The sequence below is a fragment of the Zeus faber genome (assembly GCF_960531495.2).
Source record: "Zeus faber genome assembly, chromosome: 12".
Taxonomy (NCBI): domain Eukaryota; kingdom Metazoa; phylum Chordata; class Actinopteri; order Zeiformes; family Zeidae; genus Zeus; species Zeus faber.
This window is the reverse complement of record NC_137196.1, coordinates 14,940,957-14,967,336: the sequence shown is the minus strand read 5'-3', so window position 1 is coordinate 14,967,336 and position 26,380 is coordinate 14,940,957. Positions and strand designations below refer to the sequence as shown.

The following is a 26,380-nucleotide window of genomic DNA, read 5'->3' as shown; positions in this document are numbered from 1 at the left end:
AATTATTAGGTTACTATATAGTGCATACTTAATCTATCTATCTATCTATCTATCTATCTATCTATCTATCTATCTATCTAAAACACAAACATGAATCTAGTGGAAAAAATACACTGTAACATTGTTAAATTTAGTTTTTATAGTCCTTCTGTATTTTATTATTTTTCTTCTCTATCTTATTTATTCTTAATTATATGTTAAGGTTTTGAACCTGGTATCTAAAAAGCACTGTATAAATAAAGTATATAATTATTATCATTATTATTATTATAATTATTATCATCATAATTATAATTATAATTATTAATTATTATTATTATTATTATTATTATTATTATTATTAATGGTGCAGCCCACAGGTCTGAAACCCTATTGTTTTTGTTCGGATTTTTATTATTATTTTTCTCCTTTGCATTCTGGCTGAAAGTGTCACAGTAACCGCCAAACCCACAGACATAAATAAAGTGTTGTTGGTTTCGGAGCAGTTCAGACATTTTATGGTCCAAGTTTGATCCACATCGATCCATATTTGGAGCAGGAATTAGTGAAAAAACGTCGCAAATCGAGCGGAAGTAGCTGGACGTTGGCGGAGCAGGGTGGGCAGCGGTGGTGGAGCCGGCTGGGGTGGTGAAGTGGGGCGCTTTGTGACAGCCCCATCATCTGGGGCTCTGGGAGGGGGTTTTGCATGGGGCGTGGTACGCAGTGCACTGCGGTCTGGACTCCACTGGTGTGAATTGGATTGCTTCCAGGTCGAGACGAGAGGGAGCCGATGCTGCGTTCTATAGGAACTCTGAAAATTGTAACTCGTGTTGGTAGGAAATAATGCTGCATTCCATGGGAACTCAAATTTGTTTTTAACTGATGCTGCGTTCCATGGGAACTCGGAAATTTGTAACTTGGTTCGATAGGAAATGATGCAGGGTTTCACGGGAACTCGGAAAAACTGTGATTTGTGACTAACGCGACTAACCTGGACCTTGTGCATTGCTGCCTGCAGATATATTTATTACTATTATTATTATTATTATTATTATTATTATTATTATTATCATTATTATTATTATTATTATTATTAATAATAATAATGATTCTAATATTATTGTTATTATTATTGTTGTTGTTATTAAGTATAAAGTAATTAACACAGAATATTTTAAATACTTAAAAAAGCTCCTGTCACTTTCCCAAGGCATTTAAGTGCCATTTTCTAAACTTTGTAAATGTGCAGTGTGTCAGTGTGTATTTGGCTGTTCAGTTCCTGAGACCAGTGGAATTTGGTTACATAACTGCAGTTTGTTTGGGGGTATTGATAGTGACCTCCTAATCATTTACTGTCTTCTTATGCTGAGGTCACACCACGTCTTTATCTCCAAATCACAGTCTGACTGACAAAGGTCGTTTTTTTTTTTTGTTTTTGTTTTTTTTTACGATACGAGCGTTTGTTGATAACTTTTCAATCGGCGGTTCATTGCTCGACTTAAAAAAGTGAGAAAATAAAACAAAATCATACAATTATACATCATGATTAATAAAGTTAAAGCATTGTAGTTTGGGAATAGGGAACACCACTTCGAAAAAAATAAGAGAAAAAAAAATTAAATAAAAGGAACAAAATTTGGGGGAAAGAAGTTAAACAAATATTTGCTGTAACTTGTATTTTCATATTTAAAATACATATTACTGATTGAAAGTGTATAGTTGATCTATGGTAAAAAAAAAAAAAACAATAACAACAATTTACTGTAATCTAAGGATGTAATGTAATGTAATGTACTATCTGTTACTAGTATCTGACTCGATAAAGGCCTCCAAACGCATGTATTTTGACATTTACCGCCATCTATTGTTAAAACTAGACATTGCATGCGCCGATTTCTGTTTTCAATTTTCTCCTTTTTTAATGAATCCTCTTCAAATGTCCAACAATAAAGTTACACTCCTCATATAAAACACATTACAGCATATAACTGAACAATTTTGGAAATCTGCACTTGACGATGATACATTTTTGACCAATAAGAAATCCACCTTGTCCTCTATTATTATTATTATTATTATTATTATTATTATCGAAATTGACCGTTACTCTCTAAGATAAACGTTGATATGAATGTTTTTTTTGTCCGTATCCATTCATACAACACCGCAGTATTTTCAACAAATTACAGCAAAAAAAAAAAAACAACCCAAAAAACAATGCGAACCTGTGAAAGTTTTTTTTGTTTTGCTTTGCTGTAATTTGGTGAACGTATGGATGTTATACAAAACATAGGAGGAATGGGAAGTTAGTATCTATTACATCTTTAGAATAGATGCAAAACTGTTCTTATAATTATATGTATTTCCCAACGCACTTCTATTTAACCATTGTGTTTTTTTCTGCCACGCACCCTTGAAAATAACAAAAAATTCAAATAAATGGAAAAAAAACAAAACATTATAATAATAATAATAATAATAATAATAATGATAAAAGCGTCAAAATGAAAATTGTACCTCCTGTATCAACAATTCAAACTGTCAAAAATGACAGCGTTAAATGAAACACGTGAAGGGCGAGCAGCCTCACCTCGGCCGGAGCGTTTCCCCTGCTTCGCTCCCGGTTTAAAAAACAACTCAACTTGATTCGCTTCCATTTGCTCCCGTCGCCGTGTTGCGCCTCCCCGCGGCGCTGCACGGCGCATGCGCACGACCGTCGCCTCCGCTTCATTAACGCGACGTCACGGACTCTTCTGGAACTGCAAGGGGCGTGACGGCATTATGTGCCAGGAGGAAAACGTGTTGACCCTGCGGCGCACGTCTTCCTTTAGGTCCTTTCATTTGAACAAGTTAGTCAGTTTACTCACACGCACACAAGCTACTCTGGGATGTTTTGCTGTTATTGGACGGTTTCATTGCATCGTCACTGCATATGGAAGGCATACAACATGAAATATACTAATATTTTCTGTATACCATTCATAGTTGAATTGATCTGAAATTGAATCACGTTTATTCTGATGCATTTGTCCTTTACTACTAATAGTGTGAATAATTAAGGGTTACTCACATTACTTCGATAAATACTCACACAGGAATTTGAAAATAACCTCAAATTATTTATTTATTGTTATTTCAATATTTTTGATTACGCACATTTGAGAATTTTTCGTATATTTGGAGCTTATAGAGCTTATTGTGCGTAATCACCGGGTGTCATGACATTTCACTGCATATATGTACGACCGTATGTGTGTGTATGTGACAAATAATCTCTTGAACTTGAACTTGAACTTGATAAATTATTATATATTATTTATATTATTATTAATTTATATTTTTATAAAAAAAAAATCTTATTTATTTCCAACAGAAATGAAAAAATAACACCAAAAACCCAAATTCTTGTGAAGCAAACTTTATTTTTCTTGTGATAAGGAAAGCTTTATTTTTGCAAGCAAGGTATTTTAATGATGCACAATAACTGGACGAAAATTAAATCAAAGACAAACAAAATTAGCCTGTCTCCTTACAAAACATAAGCCAGACTACTTGATTAAATGCTTGAATAACACATTAGAATGATAGTTGAGTCAAAAAAGTGACAAATGATAAAATTCTAAGTTTCAAAATTCATTGCGCTTACATTTAAAAAGCTCTTGCCGTGACTTAGTATTTTTTAAAAAGCATTAAGAATATGACGCATTCAATATCGAAACACCAAATCACTCAGGTTTAAAACGATCACAATAGCATCAGGAATTACTAATTATTCAGATATATACGTATAAACGCAAACTATGCAGCCATTATATCAAACTCTAGTTAGCATTAAGAAAATCTGTCTGTAAATTTACTCAAATTACACTGGAACTACTAGTATGACTTCCAGCGTAGTTCTCCAATGATCAAAATTTTCCATATACGTATGTATTTGTTTTGCATTAGGAGAGGGAGTTGGTACTGTGTGTGTTGGTGACAGAAGAAAAGCTGTAGCTGTAGGAGGTGGAGGAGTAGTCCACGCTGCCTCTCCTGGAGCCGCTCCTGGAGCCCGCCCGAGAGCCGGCCCTGGAGCCCGATTGGGAGCCCGGGTTGGACACGTTGTAGGGGCTGCTGATCCCCTTGGTGGACATGGAGGACGCTTGGATCATCTTCATGCCGTTGCCCTCCTCCACCATGCAGCTGTCCATGGCCTCCTTGTAGGAGATCTTCAGCTTGGTTTTGGGACAGGTCAGATTCTTCTGGTGGTTTCTGGTGTCCTGGAGCTTCTGGGCCTCTCGGCCGTCCAGCCAGTCCCGGCGGATGGCCTCTTCGATGGTGATCCTGCATCCGGTGTCGGGCTCGAGCAGACCGCCCGTCAGGTACTGAAACTCCAAAAATCTCTGACCGGCTTCATAGGGCAGCCATTTCTCTTTCACGGCCTCTGCTGCCGACATCTTTCTTTTCGATTTTACGTCCTCAAAGCCCATGTAGGCTTTGTGGGCGGCTTTGAGCTTGGGGGCCATGTCCTCCTCGATGATGCTGTGATTGACGGCGTCCTGCAGAGATAGCCTCTGGCCATTGGCGGGGTTGATGATTCCCCCTGTGCAGGCCTGGGCCTCAAGCAGCCTCTGCGCAGTAATGGTATCGACAATGCTTCTTCTGAGCCCTTCTGAAATAGTTATCTTCTCCAAGGTCTCTGTGTCAAATATGGCCGCCACGGGACTGTGGTCGTCGAACATCTCAGGTGGAGAGAGAGTGATGGAAATGCTGTTGAAGCGTTTGCGGACGGTCGGGGAGGACGGAGCGGCGTGGGTGGGGCTGGAGCAGGTGACCACATCATCAACGTTGCTGGCACTAATGGTCATCTCGGTGCCACTGGTTCTGCTGGTAATGAGGTCAGCCAACTGAGTCAGGGTTAGTCTTCCGGCACGGTACTGGTCCAATGATTTTTGTTCAATGATCCCACGGTCCAGGGAGTCCTGGATGTCATACTGGGTTCCTGTTTTTCTATCTACCACCACCAAGCGTTTAGAACCATCTGTTCCTTCAACTGTGATCTCCTCCCACTCGCACTCCTGCTCTGACAGGTCAAGGAAGGTGTCGTAGTCGATTAGCTCACGGTGATAGGCCTCCCGCACCGACATCTCCAACCCAGTGTCTGGGTCCACAATCACCACCCGCCTCTTACGCAGGACATTGGTGCGGCTCTCTTGGGACTTCTGGGGCTTGTTCTTGTCTTTGAGGGGCAGGAGCACCAGGCCTGTTCTAGGATCTTCGATGCACCTGTCCTTCAGCTGAAGATAGGTCAAGTTATCCTTGGTGTTAGGGTCAAAGAAGCCTTTAGTGTCATCCCCTTCATAGGTTAAGATATCATTCATCTCCATGTTAAAATATCCCCTGTTATATGCCACATCCACATCAATACGATGGCTCTCCTTTGGATCAATAATGCCACCGCTGGCAATTTGCGCTTCTAGAAGACGAATTCCATGGCCTTTCTCAATTAGATCTTTCTCAATGGCCTGGAAAAGGGAGATGGTTTTTCCAGTGGATGGGTCTCTGTATCCAGTAACAGCTTTCTCTGCAGACAATAGCTTATTTTTGAACTCTGTGCCAACCAGACCTCTCTTGACTGCTTCCTCCACAGTCAGGAAAATATTGTTGACTGGATCAATCATGAAACCAGAGGCAGCTTGGGCCTCCAGAAGCTCCAGGGTAGTCCCTCTCATGAGCAGACCTTCTTTCATTGCCATGTAGAAGGGCATGGTTCTGTTATTGGCCTCATCGAAGATTCCTGCAATACAGGTGGAGCCATACAGGTAGGTCTTAAGCTTGTCCTCGATGTCTTTGCACGTGAGCTTTCCCTGAGTAAGTTTCTGCAAGTCGGTTTCATCCAGAAGTTTAGAATTGACCAGCGCTGTGATAGAGACTTCATCACGGAGGCCCTTGACGGTCATGGACTTTTCTGGGCCATGGACCAGGAGTAGGCCAGAGACAGGTTCCATTTTGCATGTCAACCTCAAGTCACCATAGCTTATCTTGTCCCCTGTAGTTGGGTTCAGGTAACAGGCAGGCTTCTTGTTCAAAGCCCTGTAGAGATCCTCATCAATAAGGTTGCGGTCAAGGGCCAGATCTTTGGGTAGGTACACACTAAGGAGAGGGTCCAGGATGCCTCCAACAGACTCTTGAGCCTGGAGCAAGCGAATGGCTGTGTCCTTGTCTATGCGACCCTGCTTTAAAACCTGCCCCACAGACAGTAATTTGCCAGTGAATGGATCTTTAAAGCCTGTGCTAGCTGCTTCAGCGGTCAGCAGGATGTCTCTATCTTCTGTATCTACAATTCCTCTGGAGCAAGCGGTGTCCACAGGCATCTTTTCATTGAATGCTGGATCCACAATGTAGCCTGTAGCGGCTTGGGCCTCCAGCAGCATCAGTGCACTCTCTGAGCTGAGTAAGTTTTTGTTTTTGGCTTCAGTGAATGGCATTTTTCCCTGTGAACCCTTTGCCATGCCAGCAATGATGCCAGTTCCTTTTAGGCTTAACTGGATGTCCACGGCAACTTCATCCACTGTTTTCTTACCTTTAAGGAGCTGCTCTAGAGTGGCTTTGCTGATGATACCACAGTCACACAGTTGGTGGGCTGTTACCTTGCGACGCACTCCATCAAACAAGAGCTTGGAAGGATCTATTGTTGGAATCTTCTCATCCGTCTGGGTCTGCTTGTACATGGTGCTAGGCTTCTGTTGCAACCTTTTGATCTCTCCCTCCAGAGCATCTCGCTTGAGAGCCAGCTCCGAGGCCTCCCTTTCCGAGATCGTCAGCTGGCTCTTGTACCTCTCCTCGACACTTCTTAGCTCCCTCTTGAGCCTATCCACTTCGATCTTCAGGGAGCTTCTCTCTCGCTCAGCTCGGTCCCTTTCCGAGTCAGACTGCCTCATGGCACTTTCTTTTGACTCAAACTTGATCTTCAGACAATTGAATTCTTTATGCAGAGAATTTTTCTCGTCTTGTATGCGTTGTTTGTTACGGATCTCTGCCTCTAGTGTGAGCTTTATACGGGCCAGCTCCTCTTCCAGGTGCTTGAGGCGACTCTTGTCCTGCTCCAGCAGTTTGAGCTTGACCAGCAGGCCATCCCTTTCTTGCAGCATCTCAGTATAGTTGCTTTGGGATTCATGCACGATCATGGTTGTCTGTGGAAAAATAAATAACCCAATAAGTTACGAAAAAAAATACAATCTTCTACCATCAAAACACATTATATATTATACTAATGCGTATTAATAACAATATATAGAATAGGCAACCATACTTAAATAATGTAATTTACTAAGTCAAAAAAACCCTGCTTGTTCTCCCGAAAGGGTGTGGAAAGGGATAGCAGAAGGCAAATCCACAACAATATGTTATGAGTTATTAGTACATGGAATCCACTGATATGTTAAGACACATATCATACATATGTACAGATATATGTACATAATATTGATTTAGATTTGTTTATCTAATTAATGGGCTATACAGTATGAGTAAGTGGAATCACATTTAGTGGAAAGTAACAGAGCACTGTGAAATCTGCAAGCAAATTAATAAAGTCATGCAAAATTCTGAGAATGAAGGACATGTTAAGGTCATATGAGCATGAACTGGTATAACCACAGTGAAAAAATCCTCAAAAAAAGCCATGATTCGACTAGATCCCTTCATGCAAAAGCAGCAAGGTTAGTTGCATTATATGGCGATGATCCATCGGGGCAATCGAAAAAATACCTCAATGGATTGCTTTTGGATTTTGCCTATTTCCGTCTTAAGCTTTTCCCTCTCCTTGGTCAGGTCATTGATGAGAGCCTGGAGCTCCAGGGTCCTTTTGCTGCTGCTCTGGAGTTGTAGACGCAAGGCCGAGATCTGAGCGCTGCTCTCCTCGTCTCTACTGTCCTTGCCTGATCTCAACTCGTCTCGTTCCTGCCTCACGCTCCTCAGCTCCTCCTCCAGCCTCAGCCTCTCCTTGGTAAGGTTCTGCATCAGGGCCTTGAGCTTCTCGATCTCTGTGGTGTTCTCGTTCAGCAGGCGACTCTTCTCCTCGATGGTCTTGTAGAGGCTCTCGCAACGTTGGTTGAGCTCTCGGACTCGGGCCTGTTCCTCCAGGAGCTGTTGTTTGAGCCTGTTCAGCTCATCGGTGGCCTGGTTCAGCTTGCCAGTGGTGACCCTGTGGTCCCGCAGGCTCTTGTCCAGGGCCTCCTGGAGGGCCCGGACGTCCTGCTCGTGCCTTCTCCCAGAAGAAGACACCTCCTCCTGCATGGTTTTCAGGGTGGTGATGGTGACGGTGTGCTCTCTGCAGGTGTTGGTCATCCTCTCCAGCTCAGACTCTATCCTCTTCCTACGAGTGAACTCCTCCTGGGCTGATCTTTTTTGCTTCTCCAGTTCTGCTTCCATTCCATCCAAGGAGCTCTGGAGTTCCCGGACCCGGCTCTGCAGCCTGGTGGAGCTCTGCTCGGCTTTGGTTTTCAAACCACTCTGTTTCTCCAGCTCCACTTGGATGACGCGAATCTCCTGCTCGGAGATTCTGAGCTTGTTCATGGACTCCAGATAGGCGGAGGTTTTCGTCTGCTGCTCCGCCTGGGTCTTCTTCAGCTGGCTGATCTCCAATTCCAGGGCTCTTCTCTTCTTCCCCTCCTCTTCCAGGTCGTGCGTGAGCTGGCTGATCTGCCGACTCTTCTCCTGGTTGCCTTTGATGCTGTCCTTCAGCCTCAGCTCGTCCTCCCCTCTCTGCTGGACAAGGGTTCTCAGCTGTACCTCCATCTCGCTACGCCTTTTTATCTCCATGGTCACGGACGCCCTCTGCTGGTGGACCTCCTGCTCCGCCCTTCCTTTCTGCTCGTCCGACTGGGCAATGGTCAGCCTCAGCCTCCTTAGCTCCTCCTCCAGATCGCTCTTTTCCGAGGTGAGTCGTTCGCACAGCAACTTCAGTTCCACCGTGTCTTCGTCCCTCTGCTGCGACGCCTTCAGCAGGGTGGTCTTATTGACGTGGATCTGGGTCTCATACGTCTGCTTAAGCTGGTTAGTTTCCTGCATATGCTGCGTTCTTACCTTTGAGATCTCCGCATCGGCCCCTCGTCGGAGCGTGGCCTCCTCCTCTAGCATTATCTTGAGCCTCGCAAGTTCACGTTCCTTGTCCTTCACGGCTTTCTCCAGGTCAATCTTGATCCAATTGAGCTCTTCCAGCTCCTTCTGGCGGCGACGGACGGCCGACTCATATTCTTCTTGCTGATGTGTGTATCGTTCTTCCGCCAACCTCCTCTTCCTCTTCTCCTCATCCAGCTGGAAGGTGATGTTGGCCAGCTTGTCGTTGAGATCTTTCAGCTGGCTGTGGGTGCTGTTAAGAGTCTCCTTGGTGGCGTTGGCTTGCATCACTGTGGTTATTTTGACCTCCTCCATGGAAATGAGCTTCTCTTTGGACTGACCGAGCTCCAGCTTGTAGCGAGCCAGAGCGTCTTCCAGAGATTGGTTCTTTTGGTTGCAATCCTGGACGTTCTCCTTGAGACACCTCAGTTCCTCCTCCAGCAGCTCAATCTTGGTGTTCCTCATCTAGGGAGGAAACGTATAGAGTTGAAGAAGGTTGTGAGGATACTACCAACTTTTTACATATTGACACATTTGTCCGCTCATATGGTCATGAGCCTTACCTTCAGCTCCTCCATGTTCTTCAGCATCTCCCCCAGGAACTTGTAGTAGTCGCCGGAGCGGGTGAGCAGTTCGATGTAGTGAGACTGGAGTTCTGCGGCCTAATGAGATAAAGAATTAGCGGACCAATGTCAATGCTGAGCTGAGATGCTAATTCAATATAATCAAACATGTTCAACTTACAGAACATACAATAACCGGATTAACTTTTTAATTGGATGTAATACAACACAAGGCTGATATCCAAAGGACCTTGCTGCTTGAATTAAATTTGCCATGACGTGTGATGAATAACATAGTTTACAATGACAACCTTACTTGTTGTAGGTATATATTTTTCTGTTATTTATTTGATGGGGGTCCTACCTCTTGCCTGACCGCGGTGGCAGGAGACTTGAGCACCGTTCTTTTGATGGGGATGTTGAGGAGAGTATCCAGGCCAGCGCTGTAGGTGGCCAGCTGAAGTTCATAGTCCTGAGAAGACACCAGGAATTAAGTATTGATATACAGTATAGTATAGTATAGTATACTAATACTGATCAGACACAACACTAAAACCACTGACAGGTGACGTGAAATACATTGCTCATCTCGTTCCAATGGCACCTGTCAATGGGTGGCATATACTGTATTAGTCAGCAAGTGAACAGTAAGTTCTTGAAGTTGATGTGTTGGAAGCAGGAAAACTGGACAAGAGTAAGGATCTGAGCGACTTGACAAGGACCAAATTGTGACGGCTAGACGACTGGGTCGGAGCATCTCCAAAACGACAGGTCTTGTGGGGTGTTCCTGGTATGCAGTGGTTAGTACCCTCCAAAAGTGGTCCAAGGGAGGACAACAGGCGAACTGCAACAGGGTCATGGGCACCTAAGGGATGATTGATGCGCTTGGGGAGAAGCCTGTATGATCCGATCCCACAGAAGAGCTACTGTAGCACAAATTGCTGAAAAAGTTAATGCTGCTATGATAGAAAGGTGTCAGAAAACACAGTGCATCACAGCTTGCTGTGTATGGAGCTGTGTAGCCGAAGACCGGTCAGAGTGTCCATGCTGACCCCTGTCCACCGTCGAAAGTGCCTACAATGGGCACGTGAGCGTCAGAACTGGACCATGGAGCAATGGAAGAAGGTGGCCTGGTCTAATGAATCACGTTTTCTTTGTGGATGGCCGGGGTTAGGGTCCGATCCAATTGAGCATCTGTGGGATGTGCTGGAACAACGAGCCCGATCCATGGGGGCCCCACCTCACATCTTCCAGGACTTAAAGGGTCTGCTGCTAACGTCTTGGTGCCAGATACCACAGGAAACCTTCTGAGGTCTTGTGGAGTCCATGCCTCCACGGCTCAGAGCTGTTTCGGCGGCACACAATGCTAGTGGTTATTAGTAGTGGTTTTAATGTTGTGGCTGATCGCGTATACCCTTGAATTTTGTTTACTGGATATTTGTGCCTGCTATTACTCGTAAAACATTTTTTGACGTATAATTACTACTAGTAGATTTAGATGTTTTCATCAACACATCTCCATGGCGATGGACTGGTCAGACACCAACCTTTATGGAGGTGGCGCACGTGTTTGCATCCTTCTGCACGTCCTCAACTTTTTCTTTCTTTCCTTTGATTTCGGTATGAAGCGCCTGTGTACAACAAATGAGGTGGACGTTAGAGTAAGCAGTGCACTGCATGTTTGTTTTCAGGAGAAAAAAATAAAACATCTTTTGAAAAGTAACTTTCAGGTTATTATTAATGCATTAGTAATGCATTAAGAGGTAGAACTTCCCTTGAATTAATTCTTCAGGGAATTATATCACTTTATAAGATGATATTTTAGTAAAGCTTTGAGGTTCAAAATTAACTGTAATTTAAAGTACCTAAAGATAAATCAATCAATTATTCAATCAATCAATAAGTCAACCATTTTATTGTCCAAATTATATTACAATAAATGTGGCATATATTGGCTGTTTAATAAGTATTGCAGTCCAAGAGTTATTACACTTTAAAAACTATGCTGTGTAACTTTGCAGACGATTCCTAACACGCCATTGAAAGAGCGGCTCTCAGAACTGCCGCTGTCCGTAAAAGCAGCAGTGCATTCTGGGTAAGGGAGCAGCCCGGTGTTTTCCACCCCTGCAATTTTTTGAGATTCCATTGTCCCAGGAAAAGCCACCACATGCCTTCTGCTGGTTGAGGTGCTCCATGACGGCCTGGATGTCGGTGAACTTGGCCATCTGCAGGCCATCCTGCCGCTTCCTGGCATTGTCTATCCAGTGCTCCAGGACACCGCTGGTCTGCTGATAGTGCTTCAGCTGCTTCTCCTGCTTCTCCAGGTCCCATGTCCTGAAGGAAAGAGTGGGAGGAAGAAGGGAGGGAGGGATGGATGAAAGGGAAGGAAGGGGGGCGTAGGGTTATTTTTGTACTAGGTTACTGGCAGAGGCTTAAGGAAAGTTCAGGTAGCAATGGAAGATGCCAATGTCAATGTGGGCTTGATGGATAGAGAGATAGATGGAACAATAAAACATTAACCAAATAATAAACAGAAGAAAAAAAAAATGTTTTATGAGATATTTGTTTTTTTCTCCGTATCTGTATTTGTGTTATTTGTGTATTAGTGTGTTTGTCGGCCATCTTACCGGCTCTCGATCTGGTTCTGGATTCGGCGCCAGCGCTCGGACAGCTGCGTCACCTGCTCAGCCAGTCTGGACAGATCCACGTCGCACTTGTGGAAGGACTGGGAGACCTGGCCGTTCCAGTGCACGGCCGTGGACAGGTCGGACTCCATGGCCGTCAGCAGGCCCCTCTTCAGTTCCAACTCCGATTTCATTTGCTGTTGTTGGACAAAAACATTCATTAGTATGGCTTTTCTTGAATGATATATGTATATATTTAAATATATTTACTGGCACTGTCACCATAAAAAAAATCACCATTCCTTTGCACTGGGACAGTCGCTAAGACGAACAACCATGTTTGCAAATAATAAACATGAGTGGGCCGCAAACCCCAGTTTGGGAACCCCTTGGATATAAAAGTCTGCATAATATCAAGCTTTTCATATTCAAACATTTGTAGTTAGATTGTTGGTTCAAAAATATTTGTGAGACAAAGAGGCATTGCCCTTTGAAAACGGTGTTGTGTAACTTTGTAGACAGTCCCTAACACGTCAGTTGTCTCTCAATGCTGCTGCTGAGGGAAATGGAAAGTCACATTTGTAGGAGTTCTGATGGTAGCGTTGTGAGGAAATAGTCCCTCGGACCTTGAGCGTGCTGCGGTAGTTCTCCACCTCGCGGGGATCCAGGGACGTGGTGTCCTTCTCCGTCAGCCGGGCTTCGTGGACCTTCACCAAGTCCTCGGCCTGGACCAGGCTCTGGAGCAGGGATCTCAGAGCGGACAGTCTGTCGATGAATCACAACAAACGCACATTAGTTTGAAGCCAGAAGGATGAATACAATACAACCCTTTTGCCATAATGTTGAGACAGTAACACCAACTGAATCAAACGAACGAGGTGTCGGAAAAAACTGAACGAATCGAGTCAAATCTCAAAGAGCCACAAGAACGCATGCGACGTGTGACATCAGAATCAGAATCAGAATCAGAAGTACTTTAATAATCCCAGGGGGAAATTACTTTTGTTACAGCTCCAAATCTACATACAACATATTTACATACAACATATAACAATTATTAAGAAACATATTTATATATAAATGCATATATAAACATATCTATATGTTATAAACATATCTATATAGAGTGTAAAATGTACAGTAATGTACAGTGACATTGTAAAAAGGTGTAAAAAAAAAAAGTGAAATATTATACACTGTATATTCCCCCAATGCCTTCACCTGTTGAGGTAAGCGGTGCTGAGGCCCTGCAGGTCCCCTATCTTGTGGTTGATGAGCTCCAGTTGGGAGCGCAGGAACTTGGCCTGGTCCGAGTCGGGGGCGGTGCCCTCCAGCTGCCTGAGGATCCTCTCCCTCAGACGGAGGTACTCGTCGTGGACCACGTCCAGCTCCTGCTTCACAATCTGGACAAGAACGTAGCGGAGGCTTAGTTGGACGACATGTAAAAACATGCTTTAAAACTCGCTCAAAACGCAAAACTTTTCTTTGCTTTGACTTCATTTAAAAGGACTCCTCTTTAAAGCGTTTAATGCACTTTATTAGAGTCAGATTTACATTTTCTTTTACAAGGATTTTCTCTTTCTTTCATTTGGATTGTGCTCCAGCTTTCAACTGTAAATGTCTCTATCTCACACACAGAGTGAATTTCCCATGTATGAAATGCACTGAACATTTAAGTTTGTTTTCTGGCTTTTTGGCTCATTTTAGAAAGATCTCCATTTTTTATTGCATTTAATTTCCATTTTTGCAATGTTTTTCTCTAATATTGATATTAATATGAATATATGTTGAATACATAAAGATGGTTTAATCAATTAACCCTGTCCACGTTAGTTCTGTTACTGTAATTTAAGTCTAACCTGGTAAAATAAGGTAAAATGATAAAATAAAATATAAACATGCCTGCAGTTGGTGGAGGCGCTGGGTGCACTCGTGTGCTGCGTTCTCCCCCAGGGACAGGTGGAGGTGGGAGGTGAGGCCGGATTCGGCCGCCTCCAGCCGCCGGCGCAGGGCCTCCAGGTCGCTGAGCAGGGTGAGGCTCAAGCCCTTGGTGACCTTGGTGGGGGGGACCTTGACGGGCTCCTCCGCTTTGGGAGGAGTTGCTGTTTAAAAATGGAGAAATAACTTTAATATCCCAAAAAATCGATCTTATCATCATTCCCCTAATTCCACTTAAAGCACATAGATAATGGAAACTAGCTCTTGTGTTGCATGATCAAAATCGCAAGGCTGCACCAATTCATGGGTTCCAGTTCCGGCAGAACAGCAGCTCTGTGTTCATCAGAGCAAGCTGGAGTTTCACACTGAAAGTGAGAACTATTAGTTGTGATCAAAGGTTCAAACATTGTTTTTGGGATTCGGTTCTTGACGAGTCACTCGGTAAAGCGTTGTTCTGTTTTCGGACTCTCGGTTCTTTGGATTCGGTCGGTGTAACACGCGGTGAGCAAGGGAGGACTTGCTGAACGATGAATGAGTCGGAGGAGCTGGTTTTGGGTCTGGGTTGTGAGCGGAATTCCGACGAGATTATTCATTTTGTAAATCAGCCCCATTCAATATGATTTATGCCAAATGCCTCAATGACCTTTTTTGACTTACGACTTTAATTTAGTCGTCAGTAATTATTTTCAGTTTGTGAGTTGAAGTTCCACTCGCTCTCCCGGCCTTTTGTCGGAGTGACTCCCGACTCCTGAGTCATTTAAAAGATTTGTTCGCTATGAATGGATCGTTTTTGGTTTGCGTCACTAACTATTAGTATGCCACAGTAATAAGCAGAGTTCTATGGGATTGTGACATTTTGTGACCTTTTTTAGTGGTTAACAGGATAGGGGGGGTGTGCCACTAGGCTGGGGGAAACAGGGCTCATGACTCCAGACAGGCACCGCTACTCACTGTAGGTGGGAAGTTTGACGATCAGCGTGTCGTAGTGGTTCTGGGCGAAGGCGAACTGGCCCTGTATCGTCTTCTTCTCTTCCTCGCCAAAGATCTCGGAGCCTTGGCTGTTCCTCAGGAACTCCTGGTAGTGGGTCTCCAGACGCTTGATCACGCTGCGGTACTCCTCAGGGCGCATGGTGGACAGCTAGCGGACGGCACAAAAACACTATGTTAGGATTTAGGATTTAAAAAAAGGGAAATTCATTAGATTGAACATTATACATTTTTTCAAGTAATTTTTGTATTTTTATTGATCCACGGTACCATGGTGAGGGTGAGTGAGTTAATGTAGTTGATGTCTTTGACGCAGTACTGCCAGGAGATCATGCTCTTGATGTTGATGTAGAGCTGGTTCCAGATTCCCAAGATGGCCTCATAGTACTGCTCGTTCCTGGGGAAAACACAACAAAATAACCCATCGTCCTCACGGTTCATAGAAGATAAGACATCATTTTTTCATCTTCCAAAAAAATATTTCTTAAAGATTAATTAAGAAATACATTTATATATAAATAAAGATTTTTTTTAATAAATAATAAAATACATAATATAAACACATGAAATACATAATATCAACACAATAAATACATATAAAAAAAACACATGAATGAATAAATAGATGATATACATAATATGATAATTAAAAATGAAATTAATAAATTCCGAAATAAATAAAACAAATAAATAAATAAATACAATTTTTTAAATATATTTATATATATAATAAATAGGTGAATAAAAAATAAATTACAAAATAATTACATTAATATTACAATAAAATTTAATTAAATTGAATGTAAAAAAAAATAATTTGAATAAAAAAATCGAACACAACAGGAAACAAGGAAGCTGCCGAGCGTCTCTCTCTCACTTGTTGGCGAGGCCAATGCTGAGGGGGTTTGGCGGTGGGATAAGGAGGCACACGGAGGGGATCAGCATGTCCAGACCCCCGGGGCCAGTCACCAGCCACTTGCTGCGCTGAGAGTTGTCCTTCAGGATGCCCTCGTTCCCCTTGCCTATACCCTTCTGCATCCCCCAAAACACACACACAGACGAATAGTGAGCCCTTGACCACAATTTGGACCCATCAGTGTGTATTTCGGTGTATCATTATGAAATCAGAACCACGTTAAAATAATGTTTTCCAAGAGCTTGGGTTGCACCGGCCCTATGCTCAGGAATCATGGCATAACTGAGAGGGACAGAAGGACGCATGACCTGATCAGTGAGCTTCAATTTTTATTTTAGGTTTCTTGTACAGTGCCATTTTTTTCTTATTATTTTTTGGATTGTTAATTTTTCGTTGTATTGTGTTCGACCAATTATCTCTAGTTTATAGCTTATTTCAGAATTATTTCTCTTGTTTATTGCTCATTTCTAGGGTTATTCTTTATTGAATATGGTCAATTTTTGGTTACTTCTTTGTTTGTATTTATTCTTATTACTTTATTATTATTGGCTATTGTTTTTGATGAGAGCTATTAACTCTATCGATTGATCGATATATCTATCTATCTATCTATCTATCTATCTATCTATCTATCTATTTATCTATCTATCTATCTATCATCCATCTATTAATCAGGATCCTGTTTGAAATGGTCCATACAATATCAGTTTAGTATAAGGGGATCTGACCTGGTCCTGCTTGAACTCGCACAGGGCCTCCACGATGACGGGGCTGGAGCTCTTCTCCTCGGGGTTCCGGGGCTTCAGCCGCACGATGGACTTGGACTTGGTCACCAGACTTTGCACCTGCCGCTTGTTCTCCATGATCCTCTCCTTCTCTGTCTGAACACACACACACACGCACACAAAAGAATGATACGCAGTTTGGAGCGCGGTTCTTAAAAAAGGACTTCACGAAAAATCATGTTTCGCTGATGACTAACGGTTGTTCATGAGCAAATTTTAGCGTTGAAATCCGAAAAAATGAGTGAAATCAGAAATAGAAAAAGATGTGAAATAATTTTATAAAAACAAAGTAAAAAAAGACCCAAAATAAATCAATAAATTAATTTAAAAAATTCAACGTTCACATGTTTCCATGGTTTCATTCTCTGAGGCCCCGCCCATTACCGCTTAGAGGCCCGCCCACTTCAGCACGCCCCCTTTCAGACGTCAGCATTTTTCATGAAAAAAGAGAAGAGGAGGCGGCGGGAGGTTGAGAGGCTCTTAAAAAAAATGGCCCCGACCCCATTACGTGCAGATGACTGAAGGTGGGAAATGGAAGGTACCTCCAGCTGTTTGAGGAGCTCTGTCAGCTTCTCCAGGGGTGTCTTCTTGTCGAAGGTGAACTTCTTGCGGATGTTCTCGTGCTGCTTCTGCAGCTTCCCGTACGTCTCGTTGGCCTCCTTGAAAAACTGCACGGGGGGGGGGGCGGGGGCAGGAAATAGGAAACAGGAAATGTGACGAAAGATAGATCAATATTCTATCCCTAGATGAAGAGGAAAAAAAGGGAAAACGCATGGAGTACCTGGTTGTAGGCGGCGTTCTCCTTCAAGTGAACGTGGATGCACTTGGTGATCTGCAGCAGCCAGCTCCACTGGGTCTGCAGGGTGTCCATGTAAGCCTGCGGGGACGTGGCGTCACGTCAATCACGTGATCGATCATCAATAATCATCAAGTTGAGACTCCGTGTTAGGCGCGTCGCACTCCTCACCTCGATCTTGTCGGAGGCCGGGTGGTTGTTGTTCAGGAGGCCGTCCACCTTCACCTTCAGCTTGTTCAGCTCCTTCTCCTTCCCCTCCAGGTCCCTCATCAGCCGCTGTGGCGGCGAGATGGGAAGGTGAAGGAGCAACAAGATGGATGGGGGATCAATAGATCGGGACGCGATCGACGCTGTACCGCGCGATACGATTCTATATCGATGTATCCAGCACAACGAACTTAGACACACCCCGGAATCTGGGGCCGGACAATTTGGGCGGGATCTCACGATTCGATTGTGATCGTGATTCTGAGACAAAAGGGTCGCGATTCCATTCAATATCGATTCTATCCACGACGCGATCCCACATGGATGTGTTGATATTTTTCACATAAGCAGAATTTCGACCAACTTTTTCCATGTACCAAAAAGAGCACGTCTAAATACAGAAATCTGCGACTATGGTGGTTTTCGACTTCCAAACAAACTCCGATATCCCGACGTTCCGACCGCTTCAGGAACTGAAGCAACAGCGTGCGGTGGTATCAGAGCGTGGTGAGACAGAGGAGCCCGTACCGAGTAGCCCTCCTGCTTCTGGGGGATGTACTGGTCGATGTTCTTGTCTCCCCAGTCGAAGATCAGCTCCTCCTCCTCCTTGGCGTTCACCCACATGATGCTCTGGGAGATCTCCTCGATGATGCCCTGCAGCTCCCGCAGCTGGCTGAGGCGGCTGTACGACATTTTCTACACGGAAAGCAATAAGGAGGTCGGTCAGGGAGGAACACCAATTTCCAAGTATCTAATTGATCAGTATCGCAAAGTACTTTTTTGGTACTTTTTTGACCGCCGTCTTTCTTGTTTTGGCAAATGGATAATGCGTTTTCATTTTTGAACGTCGTTTTTTTTCTTGAGTTCGGAAACTGATAAACTACTTTCTTTTTTCATGATTTCGAAAACCGACAAAGTGCTGAGTTTTTTGGACAGCCGTGTTTCTCATTATCGCCAAGTGGTAAAGTATTTTACTTTAGGACCGCCGTGTCACTTGTTCCTCAGGAAGGTCTTACCTGCAGACTGTCCCATTCTTGGTCCAGCATATTAAGTCTGGGCTTGTCGCCCTTCATGCTCTAAAAAAAAAAAAAAAAAAAAAAAAAGGAAAGGAAGAGAGGTGGTATGAGGTTGAGATTGCCTGGAAGACAGTGAAATATGCAGACGTGATCTAAAGTGGTGAATTTGAGTTTATAACCACTGCGAGGCCCACGCACCAGATCCTCCCTGGCGCGGTCCACCTCCTGGCTTCTCTGGATGGTGCTGTTGTACTTGTTGTGGCTGAGGATCTGCTGCTCGATGGTGGCCGAGTCTTCCCCCCACGGAGACGTCTCGATCAGACGCTGCGGGACGGAGGAAAAGCAGCTGGCTGTCTCATCCATTGACAGAACCGGTTGGGTCTTTGGAAAACCGGACCATTTCACTCTGCAAACCACTGCGTCCTTACATGATATCTCCGCCATTTTCGGGGGGTTACATCACGTAAAGGTGGCGATGAGGTTCATTTTTTATTGTTAGATTGACCAAATTACAGCTATTCCAGGGCTAAAACAGATCATATGTGGAGACGATGCTCTTTTTTTTCTAATGTTCCAATAATATTTGAAGCGTGGTTAAATTGAAGTAGTTGACACAAGTTGGATCTTTTTGTTTTCCCAATGACCACCATGTGGAACTGGAGTAAATTCCCCTTTGCTTATTTAATTTCAGAGCTTCATAACTCAATTTTGTCAAATTTATGTGGTTATTTTTCGTATTCTTTGGTGAAATCTTTGGTGAATTTCTCAAATTTGTATATTATTTTTGTAAATTTCCTAGTCGATTTACCTTGTCAAACCTTTTACTATTTATAAGATAAGATAAGATAGTATTTTCATGAATGCTGTCGGGGGAAATTCCGTTACACACTAATTCACAAGTATATCCAATATCATTCAAAATAAAATAAGTCATCGAGTATTGTCTGAAGATGAATTGTTAGAGTAAAACAAGTATTTCAAAGTATATTCTTTTGCGAATTTGGACTAAAGTAAGCATTTCAGGGGTGAAATAACACCCAAAACATAAAAAATAAAAACAAATAAAAATAAAACACTTCAGACTGTGTCCACCAGGTGGCAGCGCGCTCACACAGTGCGCATAACCCCCCGCGTCTCCCTGGCAGAGTTTCTTCAGCTGTGAACAATTCCAACTATTTCCCCTCAACCACCCAACCAGAGTTCACAGCACTGGGCTTTGATAAGAAAAGGCTCTGCCGGTAAACTGGCCCCGACAGGCCCCTCCTCCCCTTTGGCTCCCCCCTTCCTCCCGTCCTCCCTCTCTTGGCCTTTTGTTTGCGCCGTCCCTCACCACTCCCTGTCTTGATGACATAATGGCGCAGCTAGACAGTCGCACCAATGTCTGAAGGAGAGAGGTAGATGGGAAAGGGGGGACAAAGGGAAGGGGGACCGACCGGGGAACACTAACTCAAGACGTAACCAAGGGGGGGCAAACGGCGGAGAAGTCGTTGCCAGGAGTCAATAATTCACGAAGTAAACCAAGCGGGACAAGCACTCTGAATGTCTTGAGGAGAAAGGCCGATGAAAAAGAGACGGAGGGGACAAATCACCAAGGGGGGAGACACGGTGGGGACAAACGGGTAGGAAATAGGTCACGGGGTGTTTGGTTTCCAAATTGAAACACCGGGGAGGGGGCTTTCACGACCTTGAACCCAGACAAGGGAAGAAGAAACCGAGACAACTTTTAGGAACTTTCACCCAAGGAAAACTGTCACTTCAATTTCGGGCGGGGGAGTAGAAAAAAACGGGTGTGGCCTCGGAGCGGTGGGAAGATAATGAGACGGTGTGTGTGTTTTGTGTTTTGGGTTTGCGTGTGTGCTCGCGCAAGGGCGTTTTCCCAGAGGTATGCGAGAGATCGGCCAAAACCCCCGTGTCCTGTCAGCTCTGAGTCAGTCAGCAGGGAGTGTCAGATTTCACACTCCCGCACCTAGTTTGTCGTCTTCTCTCGCGTTGAGCTCCCTCAACGTCTGTCTTTTTCTTCATCTGCCTATCTCCCCCTCTCCCCCCTCTCTCTCTCTCTCTCTCTCTCTCCCTCTCTCTATCAACCTCCCTCGCCCGCTGGGAAATGGCCCCGGCTCTCTTGTTTCGTGTGTAGCCCTCTCTGGGCACCTGCAGCGTCCCCGCATTGACCAGGTTTGGTTTTGGTCAAACTGGTTCGGGTTACGGCCGGACAGAACATGAGATAAGGCGGCGGTGTCATGCGTCCATTTCTTTCATCACACACGCACGCACACGCACGCACGCACACGCACACACACACACACACACACACACACACATAAATCCGACGCTATATCGCTTGGCGTGGGAGCTATTTCTGCAGTTTCCAGACATCCGGGAGGGCATTTGAGCTCCAGTTTTATCAGCGACTTCCAGAGAAACTATGTTCTAATTGGAAAGTTTTCCCCCTCCACCTCCTCCCTTCTCTCTCGGTGAGGTGGTTCATTCCGTTCTTCCGCCACAAAGCTCTTCAACAACACTCGAGACGTCTAACTGTCACCGTCAGCGGGTGAGAAAAACTGCAACCCCATGGCGTTGATGCAGATTTGGTTTGTGAGGTGAGTGATGGGTAATCGGGCTATGAAATGACGTGAACGCGAAATTGAAAATGATCTACCATCAGCTCCATTTGAGCGGATGCTTGCTTGCCATGAGTACTTTCTTAGAATTACAGAAAGACGTTGAGCGAGGCCCACCCCACTACACTTGAGAACTTGATTTCTGCTAAACGATTTACTCGGTTACTCACTTCTTTATCCGAGGGACAGTTTTGGGAAAAAAGGGAAACAGAAAATGTCTGCCACATTTTGTTTTCAATACCGGGCACATTGCTTTAGGTGCATGCGGAGCCCACCTTCTGCTGGGCGATCCAGGCCATGGCATCGTTGAAGCCCCTGGCCTCCTCCGTAGAGCTGGAACTGCCCCGGCTCCACCTCTGGGCCCCCCCCCCCACCATGGACTGCTGGATGACGCCCTGCATGTGCTGCAGCTCCTCCACGCTGAGGCAGCGGGAGGAGGAAACAGAAAGAGGAGGCGAAAAACAAAAACTATTTGTGAAACGAAAATAAAACAAAAGGGCGTTCACCCGTAACAGACACATAACTTGGACACCTCGGTGCATTGCCGTACAGAATAGGGAAACAAAACAAAAAAAAAAAGATAAAAAAGCTTATGTTTGAAAAAGAACATTGCAAAACAATAGCCAAATGAAAAACAAACAAATCGGCAAATGTACAAAACGAGCCCAAATTTTTTAAGGGGGTATATACTGTATAGGATGAATACATATGTATACAACAATACAGACATGATAACTAACAATGAATGAGTAGTTATTAACGTAAATGCTATGTTAGTACTGAGCAATTACAGTGTCTAGTCTACAATGTCATTACAGTATCAGTACTGCAAGTCCTTGTCAGTCTTGTTTATTGAGCAACATCAAGACTTCGGGCTGGGAACTAAGTCACACTAGTGGAAACCAAGATAGGCCTCCCAGTGCTCCCTCTACCTTCTGAAGATATCATTGGCGCTGGGAACCCTCATTTGATGGAGGTGCATGCCATATCCCTTCAGCTGCTCCAGGGTCTCAGCGGCCAAGCCCATCATCTTGTCCACCTCCATCACCGGACCCCCCTTTAATACCCCCCCCCCCACACACACACACACACACACACACACACACACACACACACACACACACACACACACACACACACACACACACACACACACACACACACACACACACACACAAGGACAGAAACAGGAAATTAAAAATGTGTCTAGATTTTATACAGATTTTTCCAGGATTTGGCTTCCTGCTCCTTTTGCTGGCAACCATAGCCGTTTAATTTCCGGCAAAGCTGCCTTTATCTGATCACCGACAGTGTTGATCAAGGGATAATAATATAAATAATAATTATTGTAGTAATAACAACAATAGTAATATTATTAAAAAAAATACAAAAATAAAAATAAATAATAATAACAACAACAATGAGAATAATATGAAATCACATAGGGGCAATATGGATCATTATTATTTTTAATTTTATTTTAGTGAGTACTTTTAAATTGAATAATACTATTTTAATTTCATGAATCTAAATCAGTACATCAATAAATAACATAGTAGCAGTAGTAATAGTAGCAGTGGTATTAGTTTTTACAGCTGAATGAGGTATTAGAGGATGCAAATTCAAGTGACAAAAGTAGTAAAAGCAATGTGTGCGTGTGCATGCATGCCTGTGTTTGTTTGGGTGTGTCGTCTGCAGTTACACACACTTACATTGTTCATGATGTGTTGCGCTCGCTGCAGGTACTCTTGGCACTGGCCTTGCAGCATAAAGGCTTTGTTCTGCATACTCTGCACACTGCACATGACACAAGCCGGAATAAAACCATTAATAAAATATTAATAAAACCATAATCTAAAATGTCGCAGGTACAATTTTCACTTATACAAAATTCATTTCAAATCCCAAAGTCCCAATGCCATGTTCTGTCTGGAAAATACTTTGCAGGTTATCAGCTTCTGCTGTTTAGAATGTCAGTCAAACTACCTTAAGGCCTGTGTGCTCCGTGCTGGCGTTGTACATCGACATAATATCGATATTGCGATATTACACTAGATTGCAACGTCGCGATATAGTTAAACGTTGTCTTAAAAGCTGCATCACAGTGAAGTAATTACATTTTCTCTCCTGTGTGTAGATATATTATGAAAGCACAAATACTCAACCGCGAAATACCGTCGACATTATCTATATCGAGACGTTGGTCCGAAGAAAACACATCACAATATAGATTTTGTCAATATCGGCCGGCCATAATAAGTACCCAGTGAAAGTCACGGAGTTCTGGCTCTTTAAACCGTCATCAACTCCGTAGTGCTATTGAAAACTGGAAAAGGGGGTATTTGCATGTGTCAGTACAATCAAATAGACCAGAGCCTGTGGAGTTTCATTTGTTCAGAATTGATTATGCATTGGCCCTCAAAGTGCGTGCCGTCCTCCTGGTAATGAAAGTAAAGTCCATAAAGTTAGTCTTACACCAAGGTGCTTCCCAAGTGAAACAACTTGTCTTTAAGGGGACCGATGACCTCTGATGGGCCTACTCACACACAGCCAACCCCTCATCTGAGTAACTCAACAAACAAATATCTTAAAAGAAAGAGGAATTTATACCAACTGTCCGTGAAGAAACTGCAGACGAGGAGAAATGTAAAAGCGACGCTGCAGTGCTACTAAGTGTTTCCTTTGTGAGCCATCTTGGATAATCCCACATCACTCAACAGCTTTAATAAGAGCTCGAAAGGAACTGGACACTACTACTAAGAGTAATAGCTACTACTACGTTGACTATAGGTACACGGTTTACTTCGAGGCGATATTGACGAAACCAAATATTCAGACATTCTTTTCGACAAATACCACAATGTTGATGATTTGACGATATTTGGTATTTTTTATTATTACTATTATTGGTGCTTTCATAACATATTTACACACAACAACCAATAATTACTAACATGCATATCATGACGATGAGCGTTGTGTTACTTTACTGTAATGTGGGCTTAAAGACAACATCCGCGACATTGTGATCCCAAAATCCCAGGAAATGTATCGTCGTGTACACGTCGCCTGGACCGCGGACATCGCGATCGCCAAACTCGCAGGCGACACCTGGCCGCGCCAGGCATCGCGACACCGACACAGCGCCCGACCCCACAGCGACGCTCGCACCTGTTCCGGGCGCTGTTCGCGCGGCTCTTACCTCGCACCTCCGCCGCCTCCGCCGCCTCCGCCTCCACCCATGGTCATGGTGGCGTACACCTTCTGGCTCCCGCCGCCGCCTCCCCCGCCGTGCATGGAGCTCTTGGAGTAGCTGGTGGTGTAGTAGTTCTCTCCGTAGTCCCCCTGGAAGCCGTTCCCACCCGCGAACCCCGCGCCGTCGCTCCTGAAACCCGCGCTCGCCAGGTCCGGTCGGGAGCTGCTCCGGGGCCCCATGCTCATGGCGGCCAGCCTGGGCTGGGAGCCGTACATGCTCATCGTGCCTTCCTTCGTTGCGTTTGACCTCTCGGAACGGTGACACGATGCAACAGCAACGGGCTTCGTGGGCTGCGCTCCGCCGCCCCCGGGACAGGTTCTCCGTGCGGAGAGACGGAAGTTTGCTTTGGGGGAAATGGAAACCACACCTTGCTGGCTGCGCGGAACGCCCCCCCCCCCCACCCCCCCACCCGCGCACCTCCTGTTTGGATTCAAACCAGACGGACGGACAGATTAGACCCGTGCAGGTGTATTGTATGACGGCTTTATCAGTGTTAAGATCATCCATGTAAATAAGAATGAAAATGACAAATCCTTAAATTCCCCAGAAAAGTTAGTAAATGACGGTGTTATAATAATAACAACACTAATAATAACAACCCATTATTGTAAGCATTAGTAGTAGTAGTAGTACGTACTAGTAGTAGTAGTAGTAGTAGTAGTAGTAAAAGTAGTAGTAGTAGTATTTCTTATTCAAAAAGTAGTAGTATAGCACCTTTCATACACAATGCAATTCTACTGCTACTACTAATAATAATAATTAGAAAAATAATAATAACTGCTACTACTACTACTACTACTACTACTACTACTACTACTACTAATAATAATAATAATAATAATAAATTAGCAAAATGCACTTTATGAAAATAAAGAAAATAAAAATAAGTAAAATTTATACTGTACTCAATTTCTCAATTGCACAAAACTTGGACACATCCTCAGTGTTGGAAACAACACTGAGGATGTGTCCAAGTTTTGTGCATCAGTGGGTGTATTGTTAACAAAACACTGTACTCAATTTCAGTTTGAGGTCATCAATTTGGACCGATTGTCAATCACTATATCTCTTTTATTATTGGATTGAATTATTAACAAGTTGTTAATGTTGGAACAATTATAGAGCAATGTAGCTGGTAAAAACGTGGAAAAATATATATATATATATATTTATATATCCAGTAATAAAAATATATGAACAGAAGTAGGAGGGCTCCTCGAACCAAATGGTTTCCCGGCACTGTGCAGACAGTGGGTGACCTCAGCAGAGGACAGCGGGGACATCGGCCGCAAAGAATGTGTCATGTTCAACTCAACATTCTTCAGGTCGAGGAGGGGAGGTTGTGTCCAGAGTTCAGCTCAGGGTTCCCTGCCCTGTTGTCCTGTTGCACGGGGCAGGGGGAAACTGCCCCCAAACTTTCCTTCAACTTTGGTTCAACTCTTAAACAACAGCCTCAGACCCACTTAACAAGGTAGGCGTGAAAGAAAGAACGAAAGAGAAGAGAACCAGGAAGGGTAAAACAGGCCTAGAGCTGGGAGAGTGATTGCTTAATCTCTCGCTCGCTCTCGCTCTCGCTCTCTCTCTCTCTCTCTCTCT

The 26,380-nt window shown here is 43.9% G+C and overlaps 1 protein-coding gene across 2 annotated transcripts; it reads right to left on the bottom strand.

Moving 5' to 3' along the window:
* Nucleotides 1–3,389: 3,389 nt before the first annotated feature.
* dspa (desmoplakin a) lies at nucleotides 3,390–25,141 on the bottom strand. 2 transcript variants are annotated; one of them, XM_080010959.1, is made up of 24 exons: nucleotides 24,731–25,141; nucleotides 23,241–23,325; nucleotides 22,461–22,585; nucleotides 21,804–21,948; nucleotides 19,109–19,234; nucleotides 18,911–18,970; nucleotides 18,423–18,590; nucleotides 17,859–17,963; nucleotides 17,673–17,768; nucleotides 17,434–17,559; nucleotides 16,835–16,987; nucleotides 16,068–16,222; nucleotides 15,461–15,587; nucleotides 15,155–15,341; nucleotides 14,168–14,367; nucleotides 13,487–13,668; nucleotides 12,892–13,030; nucleotides 12,269–12,462; nucleotides 11,813–11,975; nucleotides 11,189–11,272; nucleotides 10,006–10,113; nucleotides 9,642–9,740; nucleotides 7,729–9,543; nucleotides 3,390–7,151 (listed from the first exon to the last, which is right to left on the bottom strand). In XM_080010959.1, exons 1-24 carry the CDS (start codon nucleotides 25,003–25,005, stop codon nucleotides 3,924–3,926), a joined length of 8,145 nt encoding a protein of 2,714 aa, XP_079867085.1. In that variant the 5' UTR covers nucleotides 25,006–25,141; the 3' UTR covers nucleotides 3,390–3,923. The 2 variants fall into 2 exon arrangements, with proteins under 2 accessions (XP_079867085.1, XP_079867086.1); XM_080010960.1 differs by having other exon boundaries at nucleotides 9,046–9,543.
* Between the last annotated feature and the right edge of the window lie 1,239 nt (nucleotides 25,142–26,380).